Raw genomic sequence first — 23,870 nt, forward strand, 5'->3', positions numbered from 1 at the left:
CTTTGCTTTTCTCTTTTTTTCTGTTGAAGGTAGTAGAATTGAAAATTGAAAGCTGACTAAATTGCTGGACCGTGAGCCAACTGAAAAGCACGTCTACCTACACTTTTCACAGTTTTTGTCGGACATTCTTTTCGTTCTTGATACAAGACTATCACACAAGTTTCAAATTCCTGAACCAATGCAATGAACTTTTGTTCGTTGTATCAGTTCAAAACTTCGAGTACGACGTCCAGGATCACGACTTTTGCCCTTGGTAAAAATTTAGCAGCAGAATGAATTAAATTAATTTCGAGAATGGTCAAGGATAAATTCGCATAGGTAGTTATATCCAGAAAAAAATGGTGTCCTCTATCGTTGAAAGGGGATAGCGCAGTAATTCCTCGCGATCCAAGAATGAAAATGCTAACCTCAAAGGTGGATTACGCAACAGTAAAGTGATAGTAAATCGTGGATGTAGAGAAATTCTTTCCTTTTTATATTTTTTAAATAGAAAAACTATTGCAAGTTGAACAGTAGTGTAACCCCAGTTGCAGTTATCCCCATTGTTCCCACCAATTTTTTTTTAAAAAGAACTTACCTTTTTTGTTTAAAGTTTTTCCACCCGCAAGTTTGGGAAAGATGATAAAGATCAGTTCCTGAGCTCAATAAAGTATGTTGCAAACCTAGAATTGCACTTCCGCTCTAATTTCTCTTATTATTCTTCTTTTCATGATGTATGGATCGGAGACTTGGGCAGTGCCGTCGGCGATGATGGAGAAGCTTGACTGCAAGGAGGGAAAATTGTTTAAACGACTGGTAGGCTACTTTTAGCCGATGGTGTGCCATAACGAAGAACTTTACTCGAAGGTGGATATGGTGTACCGACGGATGACAAATGGAAAAGGTCAACATCTTGCTCGGCCTTCTGAAGGAGTCATGGAAAACCATTTCTGGTTCTATGGTCACGTTATGATGAGACCGTCTAATCGGCTTGTCCAAGTTGTCCAGAAGATGCTTCCAGATCCTATTTGGAACAGGCCCCCTGGTCGTAAAAGAAAGTTTTGGACGGAGGTAGTGAAGGAAGATCTAAGGACACTTGGCGTTGAAACGCAGTTTAGTCGAGCCGTAAGATTCTGCCGCTTGTGGAATAAGAATAAAAAACACATGGACAGTTTCTATGCGAACTCTAGCTGAAGATCAAATAGGATGGGCTCGGATATGTTCATGGACGACACACCCCGGCAAAGATGCGGATAGCCGCGTTAGGCCTTAACATCCCACACATCCGCCCGCCGAATAAGTCAGTCAAGCCATTCTTCTTTTTGTTTGAGTGCAGCTTATTCTTCTTATTGGAATTACAGCAGGATGGGTCTACTTTGGACCCTTTTATCTAATTTTCACTGGCGGTTACTGTAACTCTCAAAACTGCTAGAGATCGCGGATGTAGACTTTTGTAGTCATGGAAAAATGCAATCGAGCGAATCGACGAACAACGGGAGACAAAGTGATCAAGATGATCTCCCACCTAAAGAAACAGAGATACCACAGTTGTGCAGAGTTGATGTACATTTGTCGAGGAACAACGTCTAGAATGCTGAACTGAAGACAAAAATACAGCCTTCAGTTTGGTATTCTAGACATTCAAAACTAATTTTCTTACCTGGTCGGGATCGACAACGATTGCGATAGTAAAGAAAAGCCGAATGGGAAGATAATTTTTAACAGCCATATTCCTATCGTCTGTTCTAGGATGGCCAGCAAGGTGAACAATACTTGAAACTAAGGTTTTTGTTGAACTGAAGAAATTCGTTCAAATTCAGCTCATCCAACATGTGGTGCAAATGTGCAAATTCACTTCTTCACAGTCTGTTCTTCTGTCTTCTTGTCAATATGTTGTCACTTCCTTTGCAGTCCTAGACCTCTTTAGTAGCCGACGGTGGGAAGAGGAGATTATACCGCGCACTGGTTGCACTTAGCTGACGAGATGAAGTCTGAAATAGCGCGAAAAGACAGTGGCTACTGTAGTCATTATTTTATCATCCCTGTTCCACTTTTCTCTTTGTTCTTTGTAGTTCTCTTAATCTTCTGAGGCATTTGCGAAGGCTATGACTGCTTCTCGAAAATCTTTTCGCGGCATGTCCATTAATCACTGCCAATTGCTATCTACAATTATGGCGCGAGTTAGAAGCAACTCTAAATGAGCAACGAGGCATTCTCAAATGTAGGTCATTTCTACTACAGACGGCTTCATCATGTTCTCACCTCTGCTCTTAGGCTTAAAAAAGGTACCATTAGATTATACTAGTGAAATACATGCTAAAATATCGGATTTGAAAATTTTCTCTTTAATAAATCTACTTTCCAAGAACGAAGAGATATCATAAGGAAGTCACTGGCTTATCAATCCACTTGGGATGTGCCAACGCGTTTTACTGAAATTCGTAATAGTTGAGGTTATAGAACGCACGTTGGCCTATACAATGACTTTTGGGGGCCAGCCGATAATCAGGTCAGTGTGTTTTTCCTCCTAGACAACTCTGGTACCAATTCATTGACCACGGAGGAGTAAAACATATTCCTCATCTCTCTTGAAGAGATCCGAACCAAAATGGTGGTCTCGCTTTGTGAATTTCGCGGCTTTCTCTCCTATCCCAGGAAGAAAAGTGTACCGGAGGAGGAGATGATCTCATTCCTTGTTGAACGTAGTGACAACGACCACTCTTGAAGATGGAGTGGCCAATATAGCTTTTAGAAAATAAGGTTTTCTTTAAACAACTTCCTTAAAGCCAAAATAGGAGGAGTTGACTTTCCTTTGCTCGAAGCTTGATGCTGGATCGTAGGCGATTAAAGCATTTATCTGGTACTGATTCATGTCCTCTCGAGCAGTAGACCTCCGGTTCGAGTCTTCTATTGTTGAAAGAACTAGAAAGCCAGTTGGTTGTCAAGTTAGATTTGAATATTCGGCACATTTATCACGTCTCAGGGCGGGTGTGGCGCAGTCGGACAGAGGTCCGTTGTAGCCACGCGGTCGATGGTCCGGAACCTCCTCCGGTACACTTTTCTTCCTGGGATAGGAGAGAAAGCCGCGAAATTCACAAAGCGAGACCACCATTTTGGTTCGGATCTCTTCAAGAGAGATGAGGAATATGTTTTCTATGAGGTACCCTTTTGTAAAATTCGACGAGAATCATACATGAGAGAAAGTTGAAGATTGGGCATTAAGCTACATTCTTTTTACTGAATGGACCTTCTGATAACACTAAGCGTTAGACAGGTTGAACACATGCTGGTCGGATTCGAAGAAAGATACTGAAAAATCGGTGCTCAGTTGAGCCTGAGCAAAACGACGTTCATAAAGAACACAGAGTTCTTCGAAAAATCACTTGATGTTTCTCTTGGATCTCGCAGGGACAACTCTTTCGTGATCTGGAAAAAGGGAAACATTACAAAAGAAAAGAAGAGCAGATGGGTGCAGTTACTTGCTGAAGTATTCCACTATTTTGAAAAAAAGAGAACTATTAAGTTATTCTGAAGGTATTCAAATAATGTGTAGTTCCGAAGAGAATCCATCATGACATTCTTGACGCTCTAACGTTCGCTGTAACTCTTTTTAATTACATTGCCTGTTTTTCCAGTCACTTGATAATGTTTTATTTTGAAAGATTTTTGCAAACGGTGGTTCTCAGTACTGGTTCGCGAATGCAATAATGACGACAGTCAATACCGAAAGTACGTATGGACAGATCTGCTCTTTCGATGCATTCTTAATATGTATATAAATTGAGTGCACTCCGAAGTTGATTGGTGCTGTCTCCTTCAAACATATGGACGTTTTACCGCTCGTTTTGTTCATTTCACAGCTGTGATCAAAGAATAAAAAGAACACGAGAATGAAAAAAAAAGGAGGAAGAGTGTGATTGATGCACGAAAGCGTCTCATAACGAGTGATACTGCCGGAAGCACCAAGATTGTACTGACCGAAGGAAACTAATTGCTCCGCTCTTCCTCCTTCACTACACGCAGTCCTGAGCATCTTGTCTTAGAAGTGCAATGCGTCGATAGGACAAGAAGAAGTGAACGAAGTGAATTTTCTCCTCACCCGCATAGGAGGAAAAAACGGCGACTTATTGCCGCTTGAAGACGGCTTTCTCATGCATTTTTGACGTTGTCATTTCCTTTATTTGAAAAGGCTCTGGATGTGATTTGTGTCGCAGCAAAAATGAGAATTTGTCTTTACAAACACAGAAGTCAGTGGATTTAGGAAAACCTAAGTTCTCCGATTTCTGAATTTTCAAGTTTCACTTGATGCTCTGACCGATATACTTGTAGAATATGCTCCAAACCCTATAATTCTGGACAAAACCCTAAATCCCCTCAAAAAACCTTCCCTAGTTTGGCCATTAGGAGAGTACTGCCGCAGAATTTCCGTAACATAATAGCCTTGTCCTCATGATGGCGCCTGCCGATCTCGTGTAAATAGCGGAAATTTTCGAATGCGCCCAAAAGCGGTTGGTGGTCAAGGGAAATTCAGGTCGCCAGCACGTATATGACCCAGAATGATGAGTTTCTGGAAGGCATATGTGATGTTTCTATTTTAGGTGAACTGAATTTCTCTTTTCACCTGCACATCCACGGATTTGCTCCTCTAGATAGGTTTGTAAACATTATCAAGGTGTGTCATCTTTCACAGCAGGAGCAGAGAACATGTACATATTTCATTATGTTTATTATCTTTCCTTCAGTGACAGGCTTTTTGCTGAAAAGGGATCGAGTATCGTACAAGTATTTCCTTTTTGTTGCCCAATCTAGCTCTTTCAGTCAATAAACGGAATGATTAGTAAGATCAGATAAGTAAAAATGACAAATTGACAACAAATTATTATTTCAGGGAGCAATAATAACAATAGGGAATATGTTGTCGAGTAAATTGCGGGAGGGGGCAATCAATCGCGCGGTTATTTCTGGAAGTGAATAAATAGGTCAGTCGGGCCCTAAACCTGAACATAGAAGATCTGTGACATGTACAGTAAAACTACCAAAAGAAAAAGGAAGATCGAGCTTCCAGAAGCAGAGTAGGGAGCAAGCGTAGGAGCACACGACCCCGCTCCAACTACGAATTACCTTAAAGGCATCACCCCACGTGTCTGTGATGGTATGGATCTGCAATGGCCAAAAACTGTAGGTCATAGATCGCAGAAACGGGTGAGATCCCGCTCATTTCTTCCTAATCGCCGCAAAAAACGGCCCGGAAGATGCGGCGCGTGAAGATGCGGCGGTATTCTACGCCAGCGCGTCGCGCTCGCGTAGAACTCCGAGCGTCCCCACGGCGAGTTCCGTTGGAGCGCGCCACCCGTGTGCACGGGCTGCATCTTCCGAGCCGTTTTTTGCGGCGATTGCGAACAAATGAACGGAATCCCACTCGTACGTACAATCTACTGCCCCGTATAGTTTTTGGCCGTTGGAAATCCATAGCACCCCAGATTCGGGGGCTGATGCCTCTAGGTTGTCTCCTTCAGTTACACTCAGAAACCGCTACAGTTACGTAAGCACATCTTTTTCATGTTCCAATGAATTACGAATGAAATGTGTGGACGAAATGAATTGAATAACATGAAACGAACTCGCGTCCGCTGCACACTTCCCGACAGTCCCTAAGTTATTGTATCAATAGCATTGGTTTTTGTTAAAGGATAGATGAAGTGCTGAGCACTAGTTGTGTCGTGCTTCAATTGAAACTGAAATTGAAATCCACGTCTACACCATAACAAGTGTGATAGTATTCTGCCTCTCCTGTTCTGCTCGCTGTGGTCTTGGATTCGAAGAGAGTATCGTAACCTCTACTTCTATTTCAGTGTGTTCCGAGTGGGATGGAAAGCTCTGATTTCGCGAACCCAGCTAGATGCCCCTATGCAGAGGTTGTTGGAGATCGAATATGGCGATCGCCATGTGTTACATTTTATTTCATTCAACCACATCTAAATCGCATGCTGAAAACCTATCCTTTCTGAAATCTTCGCCACAAAAGTTACAGCATGGGGACAAAAAAGACGCTAGGTGTCTTTCTTGGCAATATAAGTCTTAATGCTCCTCCCTTCTTATTTTTCCTTTCTGTTACACACATCAACCAATTAACGATTCAGAAACTATTTTGATTGATTTGACTTATTAAGATGCTCAAGAAGAGATAAGTCAGCAGGCAATCTGTGTTTTAATATGGATTTTCGAGTTTTGATACGTCCATTTTCTGTTCCCGATGTTCTAAAGGGAATTTGTTTGAAAAAGCCAAATAATCTACCAAATCAGGAAAATATATAATTGCTAAACTTAAGTAGGTGTTTAATTACGTCCGTTAGATGTACGAATTGAGCATCGGATTTTACTCCTGGGACACACAATGATCTTTCTTTTTGAGTCGATTCTTAGTTCATTCTTACTCTATTTATGGCGATGAAATACTCCGTGGCTTTGGAGAGCTTTGCTAGGATTACAGATTTCAAACGGAGCGCCGTTGACGCGAAGAGGTTGATCGAGTCGCGGCGGCGCTCGTAGCTCTGACGCTGCTTCACACTTACGGACTTTGAGTTCTGCTATTCTTCCTTTCCCTTTCAATCCCGTCTCGTTCTTTTTACTTCTACTCTATTCCTTTTTTTGCGCTTTCCTTGCACCTGTATTTCAGTGCTGATATTTTTGGGTAGATACGGTAAGTAATCTACAGTTATAAATAATAAAATAAAAAATGATCAAATAGTGTACACACTTCGCAAGAGTAGGGTTTATAAATCATATCCAAGCGCATCCGTCAAATATGAGAGGTGATGTGCCAAGTCGCCAAACTACTATCTAAGTCACTCACTGCGCTATTTTTCATTAGAACGCCCGTCTTAAAGGATAAAGTGCATGACGATGAGCATTTCCTGTGGGGATACGCCTACGCACTCACTTCAAGTCAGAATCGTTTGAGTAGCGCGTGTCTGGCCTGCACAATCACCTGTAGTGTTGGACCGATGTGTAGGGTGAGGTTTTTTGTCGTCTGGTGGTAATTTTTTGCTACATAGCTTCTCTTAGTATATAATAGTTTTTTTTTTAAAAGCATCAAATTTCCACTCTTTGATGTTTTCGCTTTTTCAGTGACACACTGTTGTTTCGTTAGCCATATTTCAAATTCATTTTGTTCCCGTATGTTTATGAACTCTGTTCACGCAGCGAATTGACGGTATTGGTAGAAAACACTTCAATGAGCGAGAAAGTTGGTTATTCAATAGATATTTGAAGACTGCTAGCGAGCAATTCAGAGAATGCATCTCTTAGGGGTATCGCTCGCGGAATGAGAGAAGTAAAATCATTTGGCTGTAATAGGGTGATAGTCAGCAAAATGTTAGGGGCGACTGCACGACCCACGGCTCGAAACCGCAGTAGTGAAAACCAGCTTTTTATCCAATCGGGTGAACAATTGGTGGCAGTTGTTTGAATTGTTTGGGAGGAGAGAAGCGCAGAGTTGACACACTGCAAGTCATTTTATAAGTAGCATACCACGAATCCGACGTGGTTTGGGACCCGCGCGAAAAGCTCGAGATGGGATTGTAGACTGCGGGATCCCACGAGCGGCTTTAGAACGCTACAACTTTCTACACGTTCCGATCCCCTCTGCAGCCTGATCAGTGGTCTACTTGAATAGGTAGGTGAGAAGACTCAATAGGGGTCAACTCCTAGCTCCTGGATGCGGCGCGAGCACAAAGGGAGCATTGCCACTGAAAATGTCGTAAGAAACAGTTTCTTCCACGCCGTTTTTTTTACGGTTAGGAAGAGATGAGAGGAACCACCCCGTGTCCCGCAATCTATGACTCCATCTCTAGTTTCTTCCGCAGATTCCCTCATCACATCAGATTCGCGGCCTTCAAGGCATTCATGAGCCTCATACGAATTGTAAGTCAAATGTGTAGGTGCATCCGCACAGAGATTGATTGACTATGGGCGCTCTATCTTTTATCTTTTAACATCATTTGGGGGGAAGGGTGACCTTCAGGCTTCAGGTCACATGGTAAAGTGCTGACAGTGTAAATCTATCCAACTTGCACTCGGGGTCGAGCTCGAATCCAAAATATCTGAAATACACCTGCCCTTAGCTTTGAAAACGTAATTGTATGTGCTTCGTTGTTTAATTTGTTCTGCGTACATTGACGAGGTTAGCGAAGTTTTAAGAGGTGATCTTTATTATTTGTGTTGCCGATTGTTCGATGCAGCCACTTCCCAGCAGGCATTTCATCGTTCTAGGATCGCCGGATTTGCTAGTGAGGTTGAGCATGCGATGGGGGAGGAGTTGGATACATCGCTTATCCCTTTTCCTCCATGGTATAGGTCGCAATCACTGTCAGAATCTAAGCTCCAGTACATTTTTCCATTAATAACGTTGCGATGTATTAAAACCTATAGTCCTATCAGATGAATTCCCTGCACGAACAAATATCGCGATTACCAACTGGTGAAAGCAATTGTGTCGGGCACTTCAACTGCAGGATTTCTCCAGTAAGCTAGTGGGTTTCCTGCTTTGACACACCATCAGCTCCGCTCACCACTTTTCTTATTCCTGAGAAGTATCGGAACACCTTCTGCTGCTTCCTGCTTTCGCATACGAACACCTCGCTCCGCCGCTTTACTTATATCTTAACTATGTCTCTGATGCCGTCTGCATGCGTGATTCTTCTTGAAAAAATGCTTAATTTTCCACAAAGGTTCTTTTTTTCATGATCACATGAAACTTTTCTTATGGTTGATCTCATAAGAAATCTAATCACTAAGCTATGAAAAAGCCTAGTTCAAGTGTTGTGCAACGAACGCACACCTTATGGCGCTTTGAATGAAACGCAAAGCAGTAAAGAATATCTTATTCTCATTGAAACTAGCAGAAACTAAATGCTGATGGAATCTGGTAAACTTTCTATATAGGGTTTCTTTATTCCGTTCAGTCACTGTCTTTGACAAACAGTTTCTTCTGCTAGGACGTTCGGCAGGCTCCTCGCGCTATCTTTAAAGGCATCACCCCACGAATAACGTAGTATGGATTTCCGAGTAGATTACAAAAACGAGTGGGAACTCACTCTTCTCTCCCAGCATCACTGTAAACAGACGGCTTTGGAATGCGGTTCCTTACGACGTCCTCTATTGTAACGCGCCACCGTTGTGCCCCGCCCCCGCTTGCGATTCGTCGAACGAAATGAATTGCCCATCGTCGCGTTCGAATAGATTTTCACTACCCGCTTTTGCAGTCTACGCCATCGTATTGTCTCTGGCCCTGGAAAATCCATACCACGTCAGATTCGATGCCTGAGGCGATGCTTTAAAGCGTTCAGGGGAAAACAACATTGCATAAAGACTTTTTCACCTCCCGTAAAAGGAAAACTACCTGATCTCCCATCTACAGGTGACCGAATACAGTTATTTCTTTGCTTTCGGCTTTGTTCCATTAATTCCTCCAGCGTTATATCGACAGTGTGTTTTCGTTCTTCATTCTGTAAATCGGTGAATTTCCTGGTTAAATTAAATAATTTTAAAAAACAAAACAAATATCCTCATAATAGAACTACATAGAATGTCTTCGGCAACGATTTCATATCTGTCATGTACATATAATTTTGATAGACGTGTACGGTATTTACGCAGCGTGCGACTAAGATGCTCCCGTATGAATCTAAGGGGAAAATTTAAAATTTCATTTGTAGCCAACTGCCATAACCATTCGCTAACATAACGTCTCTTTTCTTCAAAAGTGCTCATTTTGCTCGTCGTTTCTTCTTCTCCTACAGGATGGCACCAAAAAGGGAAAGTTTTGAAGTAACTCTCGCAAGAGTAAGAAATATGACTTCACAAGTCTTTTTGTTGAAACAAAAAGACTTGTAAAGGGCGCTTTGGAAATTGCAGCGTGACGTTCTCAGTTGTAATGATGTCGTGATTCCCGATGAGCAGCAGTCGCACTGTCAGTTTTTTTCTACAACGAGTACGCAGCAAGTGATCCACTGTTCCATGATCACTAAATGGCAATTTAATTGTAGGCTGAAGGTTTTGTGCCAGCTCTATTCTACACTCCCATTTGTCTGCCAACTCGCCAGGGCAGCCACTATTTTTATTTATTTATTTAATCGGCGGGCTGATGTCATCGCCTGACGCGATCACCCGCATCTTCGCCGAGGTGTGCCGTCCTTGAGCACAGCTCTGCCCAACCTTCTCAATCTTCTACGAGAGCTTGCACAGAATCAATCCATTCGTCGCTAATCTATATTCTGCGAAACCTTACATCTCACCTGAACTGCCTATCCACGCCGAGTGTACTCAGGTCCTCTTTCACCACCTCAGTCTAGAACTTCCGTCTTCGGCCAGATGGCTTCTTCCAGCTCGAACCCGACAAACTCCTAAGAACTCGTTGAACAAGACGATCTGCCGTTCTTCTTAATATATGACCAAAGAAGCGAAGACGATTTACTTGAGTCACTTTTGATGGATTATCAGGGCGTAGGCGTAGTCCATAGGCTGCAGCCAGCTTCGATACAAGTTTGACAACATGTTGAAGTTTCGTACTGCTTTCCGTGAATATAACGACATCTTCGGCGTACTCGAGTTCAGTCAAAGGGCACCCTGATGATGCTAAGACAATGTCGGCAGGACACTGGTCGACTGTTCTTCGCATAATGTCGTCGACGGCGAAATTGAACAGGAAGAGTCCTGCCACTGTCCCTTGTTTTACTTCAGTTACCACCTCAGACGGTGTTGTACGTCCGCCTGGTGTTCGAACTGCAGCAGTTGTTCGTTGATTCATGTCATCAAGCAAGCGAACAAACTTTCCCGGTACTCCATCGGCGCGGATCTCGTTGAGAAGACGGCCTCGGTGAGGAGAGTCGAACGCGGCCTCAAAGTCGAGAAACGCTATTTGCATTGGCTTCGAATAGGGCAGCCACTACTATATTCAAAATTTCCCGTTTCCCTGTGCCACTTTGTACTTCTTCTACTATAAAAAATCAATGTCTTAGCGTAGAACAAGTATAATTTTGTATACTTCTCTGTAACCTTTTGAATAAAGCAGCAAGCTCTACCATTGTGCATCCTACACAACGCCAAACCCTGCACGACTCTTTCACAGCGATTCATATATTGCTAGGTCCAGCTCATTTTCCGACGGAGCGCCTTTCACGCATTCACTCCGGCGAGTTCCGGTCTAGGTCAAATGAAAAGGACCAACAACTTCCCTAGTGCGGTCTTACCTTCGATTTGAGCCTCATTTGTAGTCTCTGTTCCTTCCGGGCAGCTCATGTTTTAATGGATTTAATGCTTTAGTAAATCCCAAAACAGCAGATTTTACTTCCTTTAATTTTATAACAAAACAGCGTCAGGAAGAAAGTTTAATATTATTTAACTGAAAAAAGGACAAATATCAAAAAGAATATCTTTATTCTCTAATTCAAACAGAAATACGGAGCAAAGTAGCTGAATTGCCCTGTGTAATTTGTGTACCCCACGAATTGCCATGCGGAGCAACACGATTTACTGTCTAAGTAGCGGAATTAAGTGCTGTGTGTACGTTTTGAACAGCAGCGCTTAGCCGCTCCCTAGTGCATGTTGAGTGGGAGTGTTCCCGGATGATTTTTTGCGGGTAGCAGGCTCCACATTTCATTCGGTTTATCTAATTTTGTGTTGTACGTTTGTACCTGCTAGTTGTACTTGAAGAAAACCTAACTAGTAGAAATGAGTTTGACAGGAGCCCCTCTGTATTCATTGAATGCTTTGGCGAAAATCAAAGAGCGAAAAAGTGTGCAAAGCAGTGAGCTGCTCCCCTAGCTAGGGTTAGCCAAGGTTCTGTCATCACATCTATGTCATCACATTTCTGTTAAGAGCGTGTTGCTTTGGGGGTTGAAGCCAGAAGATGATTCGCGTGCATCCGTTTCGTCTGACGGTCAATTGATCACTATTAAGTTCCCTTTTTTGTGTTATTTTGCCTTAACGTCAAACGATTATTGAATATTGAAATATTGAAATCGTCAATATTGAAATCTACTTGACAGACGGTGTTGTGGAGTTTATTCCTTTATTTTTAATAATATTTATTAAGATCATGGGTAAACGACAATCTTTCCAATGTTCTTTGCTTATTCTGGAAAGCTGTAACTCGACTCCCTAGTTAATCCTCTCTGCCGGGAAACTTTTGCACATTCTTGGAACATGTGACACCATTTTGAGATCAATTCTTCTTTGCTGTACGAGTGATCCAGCCCGTAGAATTGGTCCCACTTTGAAATGGATACGAAGTGTGTTTCAGTGCAGCGTCTTCGATCGTTCCTCTGTTTAGCTGCGAGGTCATTAGTGAGATGTGTTTTTTTTGATGGGTAGTCTTTCGCATTCGTTTTCCCATCATTCCTCGAATATAATATTATATTTCGAATTTTATCATGTGGTGCGTAGTCCAATTATTATCGGGAACGTTTAGGACACTAAAATCCTGTTGCTACACTCCTTAAACGATGTTTCCTTGTAGAGAGCTTATAGTGCTGGCTCCACTGCTACATGAATTTCAATGTCTTTTCTTCGATTAACACTTTTCTGATTTAAAAAATTCGTAAAAAAACGTTTTTTCTTCTTTTCTTTTGGTCAGAATTACCTACTGTAATGTTCATAGCAAAGAAGAGATTTTTAGGTGAATTGTTCGTTGTTTACGGGACTTTGTAGGTGAATTTGTAGATGAATTCTTGGTTGTTTACGAGCATCTGATGAATTTGCATCCCTTTAGTTGTCAGAAGAGTGCCTATGGCACCATGAAATCACAAATCTCTTGTTTTTTCCGTAGGAGACATCTCACTTTTGCTCTCTTTCTTCAAAAAAGAAATAAGAGTTGCAAATTTCTAAAATGGCGCAGGCTTTGGGTTTATGATAGGCATATATGAATAACTTTTACATCATATCTCTAAAATATTAGTATTTCAACGGCAGGAAAATGTTGAAGAATAAAAATATCATGTTGTGATATGTTGAGGAATAAGTCGTGAGCGTTTTATCTGTTGTTTTCCTGTTGTGAGTTTTTAGTTTTATTTATTCTTGATTTTTTAGATAATTGGAGTGAGCATCAATTGGACAAAATAGGCATTTTTAACATCATTTGCTTTTTTTTCTGCAATTAGTTCAGTCTATAAATCCGCTGATGCTAAGGTTTGTGCTGGATACAGAGAGGAGGGAGGACTTGCTTGAAATAACGGCCGCCGTTTGTTTTCGCGCTTCAGAATTGGGAATTCTGACCTCGAAAACGCATCAAACTCCGGTCGATGCAATTGTTGCGGCGGGTTGAGGGGAAAACCATTTATTTTCAAATTTTCTTGAAAGGAAGAAAATCTAGTGCGATTTAACCAACACTAGTATACTCTTTAACGCTGTTCTTTCATCCTGTTCAAGAACTTTCTCGGAATCTATCGGAATCTATCAGAAGTATAATAAATGACAGTATGTGAAGCCTCCGTTTTTTTTTGCACAATGTTCCTTTCTGAGTTACCTCTGACATCTCTTCGCTTCACATCTTGTTCCATTGCAATCTATTGGCTCTTTTTTTTTTGAAATTTGGAAGTATAGCTCTCCCACGATCTTCCCCATCTCTCATTATTTTTTCTCTTAATCTCTCACTTTTAAAGTGTATTTCGATGCAGTTCTCTTTTTGTCGTTTTGGTGTGCACCGCTTCCACGTTTTTTTTTTGAATGGAACACCTAGTGTTCAAGTAAGTAAATAAAGTGATGTCCTTTGCATCCGTATCGTAATTAAAGAAGTTTCCATTCCCTGTTTACCTCGTTGGTTTTGCGTGTTGTATTGTACTCGTGAACCCGATCTTCTGTTGGTCTTGGAAATTAGCAAAGGCTGTTGTCGTCCAAACCTCTTCAAAATTCCACATCATCGTGCAGACCCTCACGGAGAAGTTCCGTGAATAAGTGAGGCAATCCATCGCTAAAAAGTAGCAGACTATGTGTTAAGGTGATGGTATGAATCCATCACGACATTTTAGAGGTTGTTTCTCTCAATTAAGTTCAGAAGTAGAGCAGAAGAGATAACAGGTCACCACTTCGTCTGCGCAGCCGATAGTTCGACACCTCCTGAGGTTGACCAGAGCCCTTTGTCCCCGCGAGTGCGACACAATAACATAAGACTTGTCTGGGAAGATAAAAACAAAAGGTTAATACATAGATTGGCATTGATATTGCACAGACTGCATATCTCATTATCTTTTCCATGATTTTGAGTTTCGAATCGAACGCGTTGAGTTATCCATTAAACAAGGTCAAATATTTCATCCTTCTCATAATTTCCATCTTTCGCATCACAGGTTTCGCTCTTCCTATTTCTGTTAGTCCACGGAAGCACACAACTCCTGACGAATTCCTTTGTTGGATTGTTGTCAAAACAGCAGCACAGCTACTTCTTCGTCACTTGTTGCTGCTGCTCTTTTGTTCGCGTCCCTTCTGTTTGATATCATCACTAATAGGATGTTCTGCATAACAAATATTGCAGGTAAAATCTACGTTGGCGCAAGAAAGACCCTCAGAGAAGTACTGTAATGCTGGTGCCACTTCTATTTCTGAGTATCACGTAAGCATACAACAAACAACTTCTAGAAGAATTTAAACTAACAGTAGTATATGCAGTGCAACTTGCTCCAATGTACTGTACGTTTTTTTTCCAGAAAGTACGGTTTTGGTACTCGCAGTGAACCAGTGCCTCTTTACATGGATGACATGCTGAACGCTGGCAGGAGAGTGTACGATAAACAGTCTCCACCAGTTCAAGATGGTAGATTTGAAATTTGAATAGTCGTCTATCACAAAATTGAAGATGTTAGGGTCCTAACTTGAATAGATACGGTTATGGGTGTTGGGGTTGACGACTTCGAGCGTTATCAGGCTCGATTCTCACTGGTAACCCATGAGAAGGTGTGCGATGCAGCTTGCAGCTGGTAATAGAAGAGATGAGGTTCGCCTCCACGACTGGCAGCAGCTTCTGCTGCCTTCTCGATTTTTATTGCCTGGACGTTAGAAGACGCCTTTTTTTCTGGATTACGAGAGAGGATTGAGTGTGATGACCATTTATGCTCGTGAACTAAATCGCTTAAACCATATATTGGTGGAGAGATCCCAGCATCGTCAATTTCGAGGTATGTTGCCTCTAACACATTGGCGACAGTGCGCTTTTTTGCGCATTTGGGGCCAATCTATGTCTACGAGCTGTATTTGTACAAGGAAATAATACTAATAAATAATAGTATTAAAAAAGCGCAGATCACCTCTGAGGTGCGCTGTCGTCAAAGAGTTAAAGACCGCTCTGCTACCGCACGAAAGTACAACGAAAAAGAATAAGACACATGTGTTGGATAGTGTAGTAGAGCAATAAGACAAACTTCTCGACATATGTGGTTCTGAGAGGAGTGTGCTACTTGAATTGGACGAGACGGTCATGTTCTCTGTACGCTTTTTCATGTACTTTTAGCTGACAAACCTACGAAAGTCCGACTAGCGATGTACATCGAAGGAATGTCGTCGTTCAGGACACAGACTATGGTAAGATGTTGTTCATAAACATACTTTTAGTAATGCCTTTCCTGAATTCTTGAAGTTCACGCAGACGCTTATTTTAGGATATAAGCTGGTTTGTTGTTTTTGTTATGCATCGAGCTGAAAACAGGGGTCTTTTGGATGACGCAGTCAGATTTTTTCACAGCTACTCAAAACTGTTCTCGCTTTCCTGAAACAGATAAATTTTTGCTCTCTCTCCCTCTCTCATTTCACTATTAGCTCTGCTCCGAACGTCTTGTAACAAATTATATTTTGAAAAGCTTTCTAAACGAAACAGTTGTCTGACAAGGAACCCGTGCATCCATTTAAGAAAGTGTTTTTTTTTTTCAGGATTTTCAACTGGACGTGTATTTTCAACAGTTCTGGAAAGATTCGCGGTTAGCTCACAACGAGACAGGGTACTTGTTCCCATCTTCACCTCATCACTAATTGTTACTTAAGCTTCTTCTGACCGGGAAATTAAAGTTTTCGCTCCTTTGTTGAAGGTCTTTTCAAGTGAACATTGCAGCATTTTAGCAGCAGTGCCTTATGGTGTCTCCTTCTATTTCTCCGCTTGTGCCAATACGTCATAGAACGAAATTACTTGTAATTTTATAGACTTCTCCTTCGTGGATTAAAGTTCTGAGAACTTTTCGCAGATATTCAAGAAGCTTAGTGTTAGATTCCTAACAAACTTCCATTTCTATTCTGTTTTCTGTACCTTACTCTTACAGCCGAGTTTTGGTCCGCGACAAGAGCGTGTTGTTGAAGATGTGGCATCCGGACGTTTACTTTGCGAACGCCAGAATTGCTGAATTTCACCAGGTGCTCCGCCCTAAGTACACTGCTTCGCCTTGAAAATTATGTTTTTTACAGGTGACTCAGCCGAATTTTCTGCTATGGATCGAGCCAGACGGTTCGATTCTCTACGACACTCGCATCTCCATGGTGGTTGTGTGCACACTGAACCTCGAGAAGTGGCCACTTGACTCTCAGAGATGCCATCTGAGAATTTTGAGCTGTATGTGCTTGTCTGCTGACCGTTTGCTACGGCAGCATCCTAGAGTTTCAGATGCGTATACGACGGATCAACTCCAAATCGAATGGGTGGACGAAACGCCGATAACTCGCAACCCAAATATCGCTATGTCAGATATGCATATTGTGGATTTATTCCCAGGATCCTGTGACGGCAACTACTCCACAGGTACACAGACCCACTATCGTGTCAAATTTATGGGACCCAATTGCTTCGCATACGCGTAGTCGTCGCCGAACGTGTTTAATCGGGTGAACACTTTGGGGCAGCGCGCGCTCTTTCTCCACTTCATACGTATCCCTTCTGTCTTCCCTGCTCCCATCCCTCTGGTTGAACAAATCTGTTTGGGTACACAATACGTAGAGAAAGTAATTGCATTCATTGAAAGATAAAAAGTAAAGTAATAAACAGTCATGATACAAGTAATTGGTTCATTGTAGTCAGGGAGAGGGTGAGGGAGTTTCAAGCGAGAAGACTGAAGCGAAAAAGAGGCAGAGGAGAGAACACAGGTGCTGGTCTGTTCGATATGGTGGCGACTCGACTGCGTCACTAAAGTTGAGAACATGAATTCCTTCTACACTTGATGCTGAGTTTTGAAGCTCTAATTGGGAAACAACGTCTGCTTATCTTCGAAGTACCTCATCTTGAGAAGTATCTTCGCACAAAAACTTCCATGTTTGTCGGTGTTTTTCACTCCGTTTCAGGAGTTGAACACATTACTTTGAATCATCGATGTCCGATCTTTTTCTGATTCTTCGAGAAAAACTTCCTAAGCACTATGTGCTTCCTGTTTTTAGAACTACAACAGCGGAAATTTATGAAAAATATTCAAGTCACTTTCATTAATTTTTTCTTCTATTGTTCCTTTAGTTTAAAAAGTTGACGCCTTTAAGGAAGAGTCTGGAGAAAATAGCCAAATTTTCGTCTAACCCTAAGTTACTATTTTAGAAGGTAACATTTGAGTTAAATATATGTTGAAGAAAGTAACTATAACTTTCGCGTTGACCTTCACTTGACCTAAGCTTGATTTTTCGGATGGCCTCCACCTCATTTCCTTCATTCTGGCTGCAAATCTCTTCAGGCTTATTCGTGCAAGGTTCAAAATATGTCGGAAGCTCAAATTTTTATGTGATCGCTTGCTGCGAGCAAATTTTCTGGAATAGTGAAGTGAAATGTGCGCTTCGAATCCAAATAGAATAATTGAGTGTTGCCAAAGGTCCCATTGAGCTGCCTGACGGTATGGATAGTCTCTGTGGGTAGAATGACGTAGACGAGGGAACCAATACCAATAACTTCTAAAAAGAATTCAGTTCGGTGACCTGGTCGGTTCACCGGTTAGCTGGTGCTTCTGTGGTTCTGTCCGACGCTGAATAATGCATTGGATTTCTAGGGACATGGAGCTGTGTGACGGCCGAGTTCTACGTGAAGAGAGAGGTGACCCACCACGTCATGCAGTCGTACGTCCCCACCACGCTCATCGTTGTCATATCATGGTCAGGATTTTTTAGTTGGAGTGATTATTTGGGTCACCTCATAAATAAAGCAATCTTTTCAATTTCGTAAATAAAAGTCTGAGAGAAAATTTGGAACAGGAAACTTTAAGAAAAACAGAAAAAGATTGTAGAAATTTCTTCCGTAAAAACAACGAAACTGAACTTTGATTTGTGAATGACCTATCGTACATATGCAGATTCCTTGCAGTTATTCTTTTTTTTTTGATTTTTCGTAATTATTCAGAATAGTTTTATTATTTCTCAAGTCGTTTTCCCACAAGAAATCTTTTCCTCCAGGTTTTCGTTCTGGTTGGACGTTGAAGCTGTTCCTGCGAGAGTTTCACTCGCCATCACGACCCTTTTGACTCTCTCCACGCAAGCGAACGCCGCTAGAATGGCGCTTCCCGAAGTAAGTTAAATTTTATTCTCGATTCAGTTTACTCCACTTTTGTAGTCGATATGTTTGTGTAGTGTAAATACTTTATTTTCTCGCATCAATAATAATATTAAGTCTGAAAATGTGTTTGTTTTTCAGAAAATGTTTTTAAAATGTTCCTGTGCAACATTATATAACATATATATATATATATATATTATATATTACATATTATTTCAAGAGTATCAAGAACATCCTACACAAATCCAGAAGTCTTACGAATGTAAAACGTTCGATCTTCAATTAATGTGAAGCTTTTGGGCATTTCTGAAACACTGCTTTTGAGAAAATACTGAAAAAAGGGAAAGTTTCTTCGGGAAATTAGAGTACTTCTTACGTGAGAATGTTTTTCCAGGTATCTTACATGAAGGCAATTGACGTCTGGATGGGCGCTTGTATGATGTGAGTGCAAATTTGGATTATATATGCGATTGCGGATGCTTTGGCTAAAAACTCTTTAGTGCAGCTATGTTGCAAATTTCAAGTTGTCAGGTTCTTCACAAAGTTTGAGCATGAACCGAGTTCAGTTAAAGAAAACTCAACAACATAAAATAACTAGGATTCAGTTTTCTGGGATTTTAAATGCTTGAACATTTGTAAATTTTCTTGATGGTAAACAACTTCCTTCAGACTGATTGTTTTAGAGCGTCCACTCTGCCTTTAAGTATTTTACGTGAAAATTCTGTCGGCTACATTCGTAAAAACTTGAGAAGTGCAGTTCTGCTTGTTTAGCTTTTAACAGAAACGCTTTCAGCATCGACCCATTAACAAACGAAGGAGTAACGAAAATCACAGTTCTGAAGCAAATCGCCTGAAATTTAAACTTTTTCCGAACATTCCAGCGATCCATTCCTTAACAGTAGCAACTTTTCAAAGAAAAGTGAAGATACATGATGCATCAGTATTGAACTTTTGGTGCTGGTCCTCCTTCAATTTCCGATGTTGTGCAACGCACGAGTGTGACGTTCTATGACGTTTAGCTCGAACTTCGAACAGTCAGTCCGAGTACGAGGACTATGTACTTATATACGACGAACAAGGTGCAGTGTGACCAGTAGCATGAACAGCAGTGAAAATTTCAACGGGAAATCGTATAAGCAGCGCTCCACGAAACTGATGTAGTGATGAAACCTAGTAGAAAATAAAGAAATAGGGCATGGATTACGACCACTTGTCCTAAAAACCTAATCCCACTATTCTAATCGTCCTAAAAAGGGGAGTAGAAGACGGCGTTCGTTCCTACGAGGTGAGTTGGAACGCGCCTCTCTTGTACACGTGCCGCATCCACGTGCGAGCGGTTAAAAATCGATGATGTCTTCTCCGCAGTCCATACAAGTAGAAAAATGAATAGCCTACCGGAGCAGGAGCATACACGAGAGTAGCACGTTTCAAAGTACCTCGCAGGAACTCAAACGATTCCTACGCCGTTCTTAGGATGATTGGGAGGGGGAGGTGGAGTGAGGAGTACCACGCTCATACTCGTAACCTACACTCTATATCCTCTATCAGGCTTTATTATACCACAACGTCAATTTCGTGATACTGTTCCTTTACTCTTCGATCTTTGTGTCAGCAAAACAGCGGGTAGGAGTAACTGACAAACACAACTGATTAAAGAAGAAGAAACAGTATAGTAGACTTTTGCTGATATCTGATGTGCCCGTTTCGAGAGCTTTTTTTGCATCGATGGTTCTTCATGAAAACTTCGGCGCTTCTTTGTTAGACCGTTGATGCTTCTGCCTATCTGAGCCAACCATCTTGTTGGCGCATGATCATTTCAGAAATTACAACATAACAAGATTGATTGATTAAATTAGAAAAGGAAAATCACGTACCTCAATACATTGCAATAGTGTAGTTCAGGTTCGTGTTTGGCGTAATGATCGAATTTACAATCGTTAACTATGTTCAACGTCAAGGTTAGAGCATTTCTTGATTCCTTTAGTATGCAAAAAAACTCCCACATTTTCAGCTACCTCTGCTCCCGGAGGCACAAAAAAGCGTCCCGAGAGCTTTGCCTATCGAGCGCACAAGGTTTTGCAGAGATTTCGTTCAAAGGAGCATCGAACCTTAGAAGAGGTTGGACACGTTGGAAAGAATAATTTGCTAATGTATTGCAGATTTGTTAATGAAGTTCAGGAGGATTTACTAGATCACGTGATATTCAATGGAACCACGTACGATGCGATTCCGGGAAAGGAAGTTGAATCAGATCATGAGAACCGGTTCTTGCGACTATCGCCCTCCCTGAATAACAGAAAGGTAAGCGGGCATTTGTGGGAAATTCAGTCTAGAAGAAGCTAACACATGGCAGGTAAAATCATTTCGTTGGTCTTCAGACAAGGAAAATCGAATCAGAAGTAGAACTCAGATTGGATTCCGTCAATGAGTTGTGGAAGGGCAAGTCTGGCGATAAAGCAGAAAGGTAAGTTTACATGCTCTTCGTCCTATTCACCGTGTGATTAAGCGCTGACATAACCTCAGGCTAGCAAATTGGGCGCAAGATAATGAACAAAGCTCGGCTCGCAGAAGGACTTCTCTGTTGTGGTCGAGGTTCGGCATTCGTGCGTCTGTACCAAGTATGTTTGAAGTATCCTTCCGTATACATATACTCGGCGACGAACGTGCTCAACCGAGTGAGCGATGCGAGTCCGACTGGGGCAGAGTAAAGGAGGAAGGGTAGCTCAAGTATGGCTGGATAGCTGGAGGAGGAGAAAGGGGTCAGAGCCCTAACCTTAGGGTTAGTTTTAAAGGAAAAGCCACTTAGCTTCGACAAGCTGCCAGAGCTACTATGAGAGAAAAAGGAAGATAGAATTAAGAGCGCGGTTGAGCGCACTACCACCACCTACACTTTACCCGAGGAAGGAAATGCATGCGTAGCTGGAGATGTGCGGCGCGTGTAGAGCTGAACAAATTTGTTGCAGACTAGATTTATCTTAAATTGCTTTGTAGAACCTATTCCTTGTTTAGACACAGATACACTTTTTCTTTATTCCCCTCTTTTCGACCTACATATATTTGGAAAAGTTTGGCTGTATTTCCCTATCAAAAGACAATCGGGCGCTGTATGCTTCCGTGTTCCGCATGCCCGTGAAATTTCTTTGAATCTAAAGCTAATCCGAAGAAAGGTGTTTATCAATTGGTCTGCGTGTATTTATAGCCTTTGTTATTACCGTTTTTTTTACTTCTTTTTTGGAAATGTAATTTTTGTCCTCCTTGTAGTTCCGTTGTCAGCGATCCAAAAATTACACCTACTTTGGAACATGTATTCCATAGTACTATTACTAGGGCCATTTGAATATTTACTGCTGGGGAAAGTTTGACAGATATCAAGACACAAACCGCTACTTTGTTTTAATAAAGTATATTCATTTTCCCGAAGATGTTTGAGTTGAAATGTGACATCCCAAAGAACGACACTCGGCAGCCCATTCTTCATCTTCCGACTGTCGTTGGATGATCGATCCAGTTCCGAAAACATCTGCCGCAGAGCCGTTTAACGGCATCGTTTAAACACAATGGGTGTTTTAAGGTGCAATGAAGTCTTCGTTAAGTACCATACTTGCATGACAATAACTGCGACTGTCCAGGGTTTAGAGTCGGTTTTCCACGAATCACCGCTGATGTGTTGAGCGCGTCGTGATCTTATTTATTGCTGTTTAAATCGTCCAACTATGCTAAAATGATAATTTTAAACGACGCTGAAATGCCGCAATCACTCATCCAATCGACTGAACTCATTCTTCCCCTTCTCATCCAATTAATTGACATTATCAAGCAGTTTTCTGAGATTCCCTTTTCGTAAACTAAAAAGTTCTTTATCAGGACAGCTCTTCTTTCTCTGAAGTGTAAAAGTTAGGGCAGCAGATATCAGCGCCTGAACGCTAAAGAACCGCTGGTAGGAAGTTTTGATCCCACGCCATTTCCCTGTTAGATAGAGTGCCGAACTTACAAAGTTTTGGAGAACGGGTCTGAATACGCGGAACACCGGTTCAGGTTGCTAAGAAACACAATTTTTCTTGCACATTTACCATAACAGGTGATGGTGGGTGATACTGGAACTATTCATTATCATGCAGGAAAAACAACAGAATGATAGTAGCGCAATTGTTCTCACCAGAAATAAAGACACAAATGAAGAGTCACTTCGACTTCTCTTCCAGCACTCTGATCTGATGTAGTGTTCTGGAAAAAATCAACTACATCATTTACCCTGTATGCTCGGTTCCGTTTTAATTCCTCTATTTCTAACAGTTGTAAAAACAACAGTAATTATTAATAATTAACAACCGTATTTATTTTATTCATTCCATCAACTCTTGTATTTTAGGTGACAGTAAGAACACAGAGAGGCAAAAACCCGCTGAAAAGTGGAAATCAACTATCAAACAAGTGCAGAAGACAAAGTGAGTTGCTAGCAGTAGCATTTGTTCTCAAGCATACAAGAAAAGCGGTACACTTGATGTGGAAGCAGAAGACATCGTCTTTAGGAGAGAATCAGCACGTTGCCGAGCCAAGCAAATCGATCAGATGAGCCGTTGGGTGTTCCCTCTGAGCTTTGTTGCCTTCAACGCTATGTACTGGTCCTACTATCTTTACTTCAAATCCTAGACTATTTCCCCAAAGTTTTCTTCCATGTCTTGTTTTGTACTGATTAGTTCATCTGTCCTCAATGGCTACGAGTTAACATCATTGCGACGACATTGTGCGGATGGCTGACTGCTGTTTCGCCCTTTCTCGTTGGGAGCGAGGGCTAGATGACGCACCCTCGTTCTGTTCGCTTATTGTGCCGACGGCTGGGATGCGGATGATCCGGTTCTGGATGGCAGGTTATGTTGCGCAATCGAGAGCTTACTACTCGCTGTACTATTCCGGACAGCTCTCACTTTCTCATCTGCAGCCTCCACTCAACACTAAATGTTTGCGAATGGTTTCTCGAAATTTCTGGAGATTTTCAGTCATTCCGTGGCCAAAAAACTCAAATCAAACGAAAATTTATGTTACATTTAGATTTTCTTTGTTTTTGTCTCTATTGCTAACGGGTGCATCTTCATTCCATAAAATATAATTTTGTATCGAGCAGTGCAACCATAAAGTTTCCTCTTATACCTCGTTTAACGATGACCTGCAGAAGAAGAATATGACAAATAAGATTTGACATCTAGGGCTGTTGTTCTCATACTTGTGTGACTTACCTGTAATCAAACGCAATATGAATGTAATGCAACTTTGTGCGAAAAGATTGGAGTGAAGCGTGCGAGGCTTAAAAACATGGGAGTACTTTCAATGTGGAGTTTTGAGTCATTTTTGTGTGGGAATCATTTGGTAAATATGGAGAACTTTAAAGTGACAACGCAAT

The 23,870-nt window shown here is 41.5% G+C and overlaps 3 protein-coding genes across 4 annotated transcripts; 2 read left to right on the forward strand and 1 right to left on the reverse strand.

Annotated features, from left to right (window-relative positions):
• Positions 1–813: 813 nt before the first annotated feature.
• RB195_019340 (uncharacterized protein) lies at positions 814–1,173 on the forward strand (the record flags this gene model as incomplete). Its single annotated transcript, XM_064187145.1, has 1 exon — positions 814–1,173. One exon carries the CDS (start codon positions 814–816, stop codon positions 1,171–1,173), a length of 360 nt encoding a protein of 119 aa, XP_064043026.1.
• Positions 1,174–10,327: 9,154 nt separating this feature from the next.
• RB195_019341 (uncharacterized protein) lies at positions 10,328–10,903 on the reverse strand (the record flags this gene model as incomplete). Its single annotated transcript, XM_064187146.1, has 1 exon — positions 10,328–10,903. The coding sequence occupies one exon, from the start codon at positions 10,901–10,903 to the stop codon at positions 10,328–10,330; it is 576 nt and encodes a 191-aa protein (XP_064043027.1).
• An 840-nt stretch (positions 10,904–11,743) lies between these two features.
• RB195_019342 (uncharacterized protein) lies at positions 11,744–23,122 on the forward strand (the record flags this gene model as incomplete). Of its 2 annotated transcripts, XM_064187147.1 has the most annotated exons (18): positions 11,744–11,785; positions 14,507–14,584; positions 14,641–14,785; positions 15,479–15,549; positions 15,895–15,962; positions 16,278–16,368; positions 16,420–16,564; positions 16,616–16,750; positions 17,973–18,039; positions 18,373–18,484; positions 18,867–18,913; positions 20,375–20,430; positions 20,484–20,590; positions 20,651–20,773; positions 20,851–20,936; positions 20,996–21,147; positions 22,842–22,917; positions 23,002–23,122. In XM_064187147.1, 18 exons carry the CDS (start codon positions 11,744–11,746, stop codon positions 23,120–23,122), a joined length of 1,722 nt encoding a protein of 573 aa, XP_064043028.1. The 2 variants fall into 2 exon arrangements, with proteins under 2 accessions (XP_064043028.1, XP_064043029.1); XM_064187148.1 differs by lacking the exons at positions 11,744–11,785; positions 17,973–18,039; positions 18,373–18,484; positions 18,867–18,913; positions 20,375–20,430 and having other exon boundaries at positions 14,553–14,584; positions 14,679–14,785.
• Positions 23,123–23,870: the final 748 nt, after the last annotated feature.

This window comes from Necator americanus, chromosome II, assembly GCF_031761385.1.
Source record: "Necator americanus strain Aroian chromosome II, whole genome shotgun sequence".
In the NCBI taxonomy this organism is placed as follows: domain Eukaryota; kingdom Metazoa; phylum Nematoda; class Chromadorea; order Rhabditida; family Ancylostomatidae; genus Necator; species Necator americanus.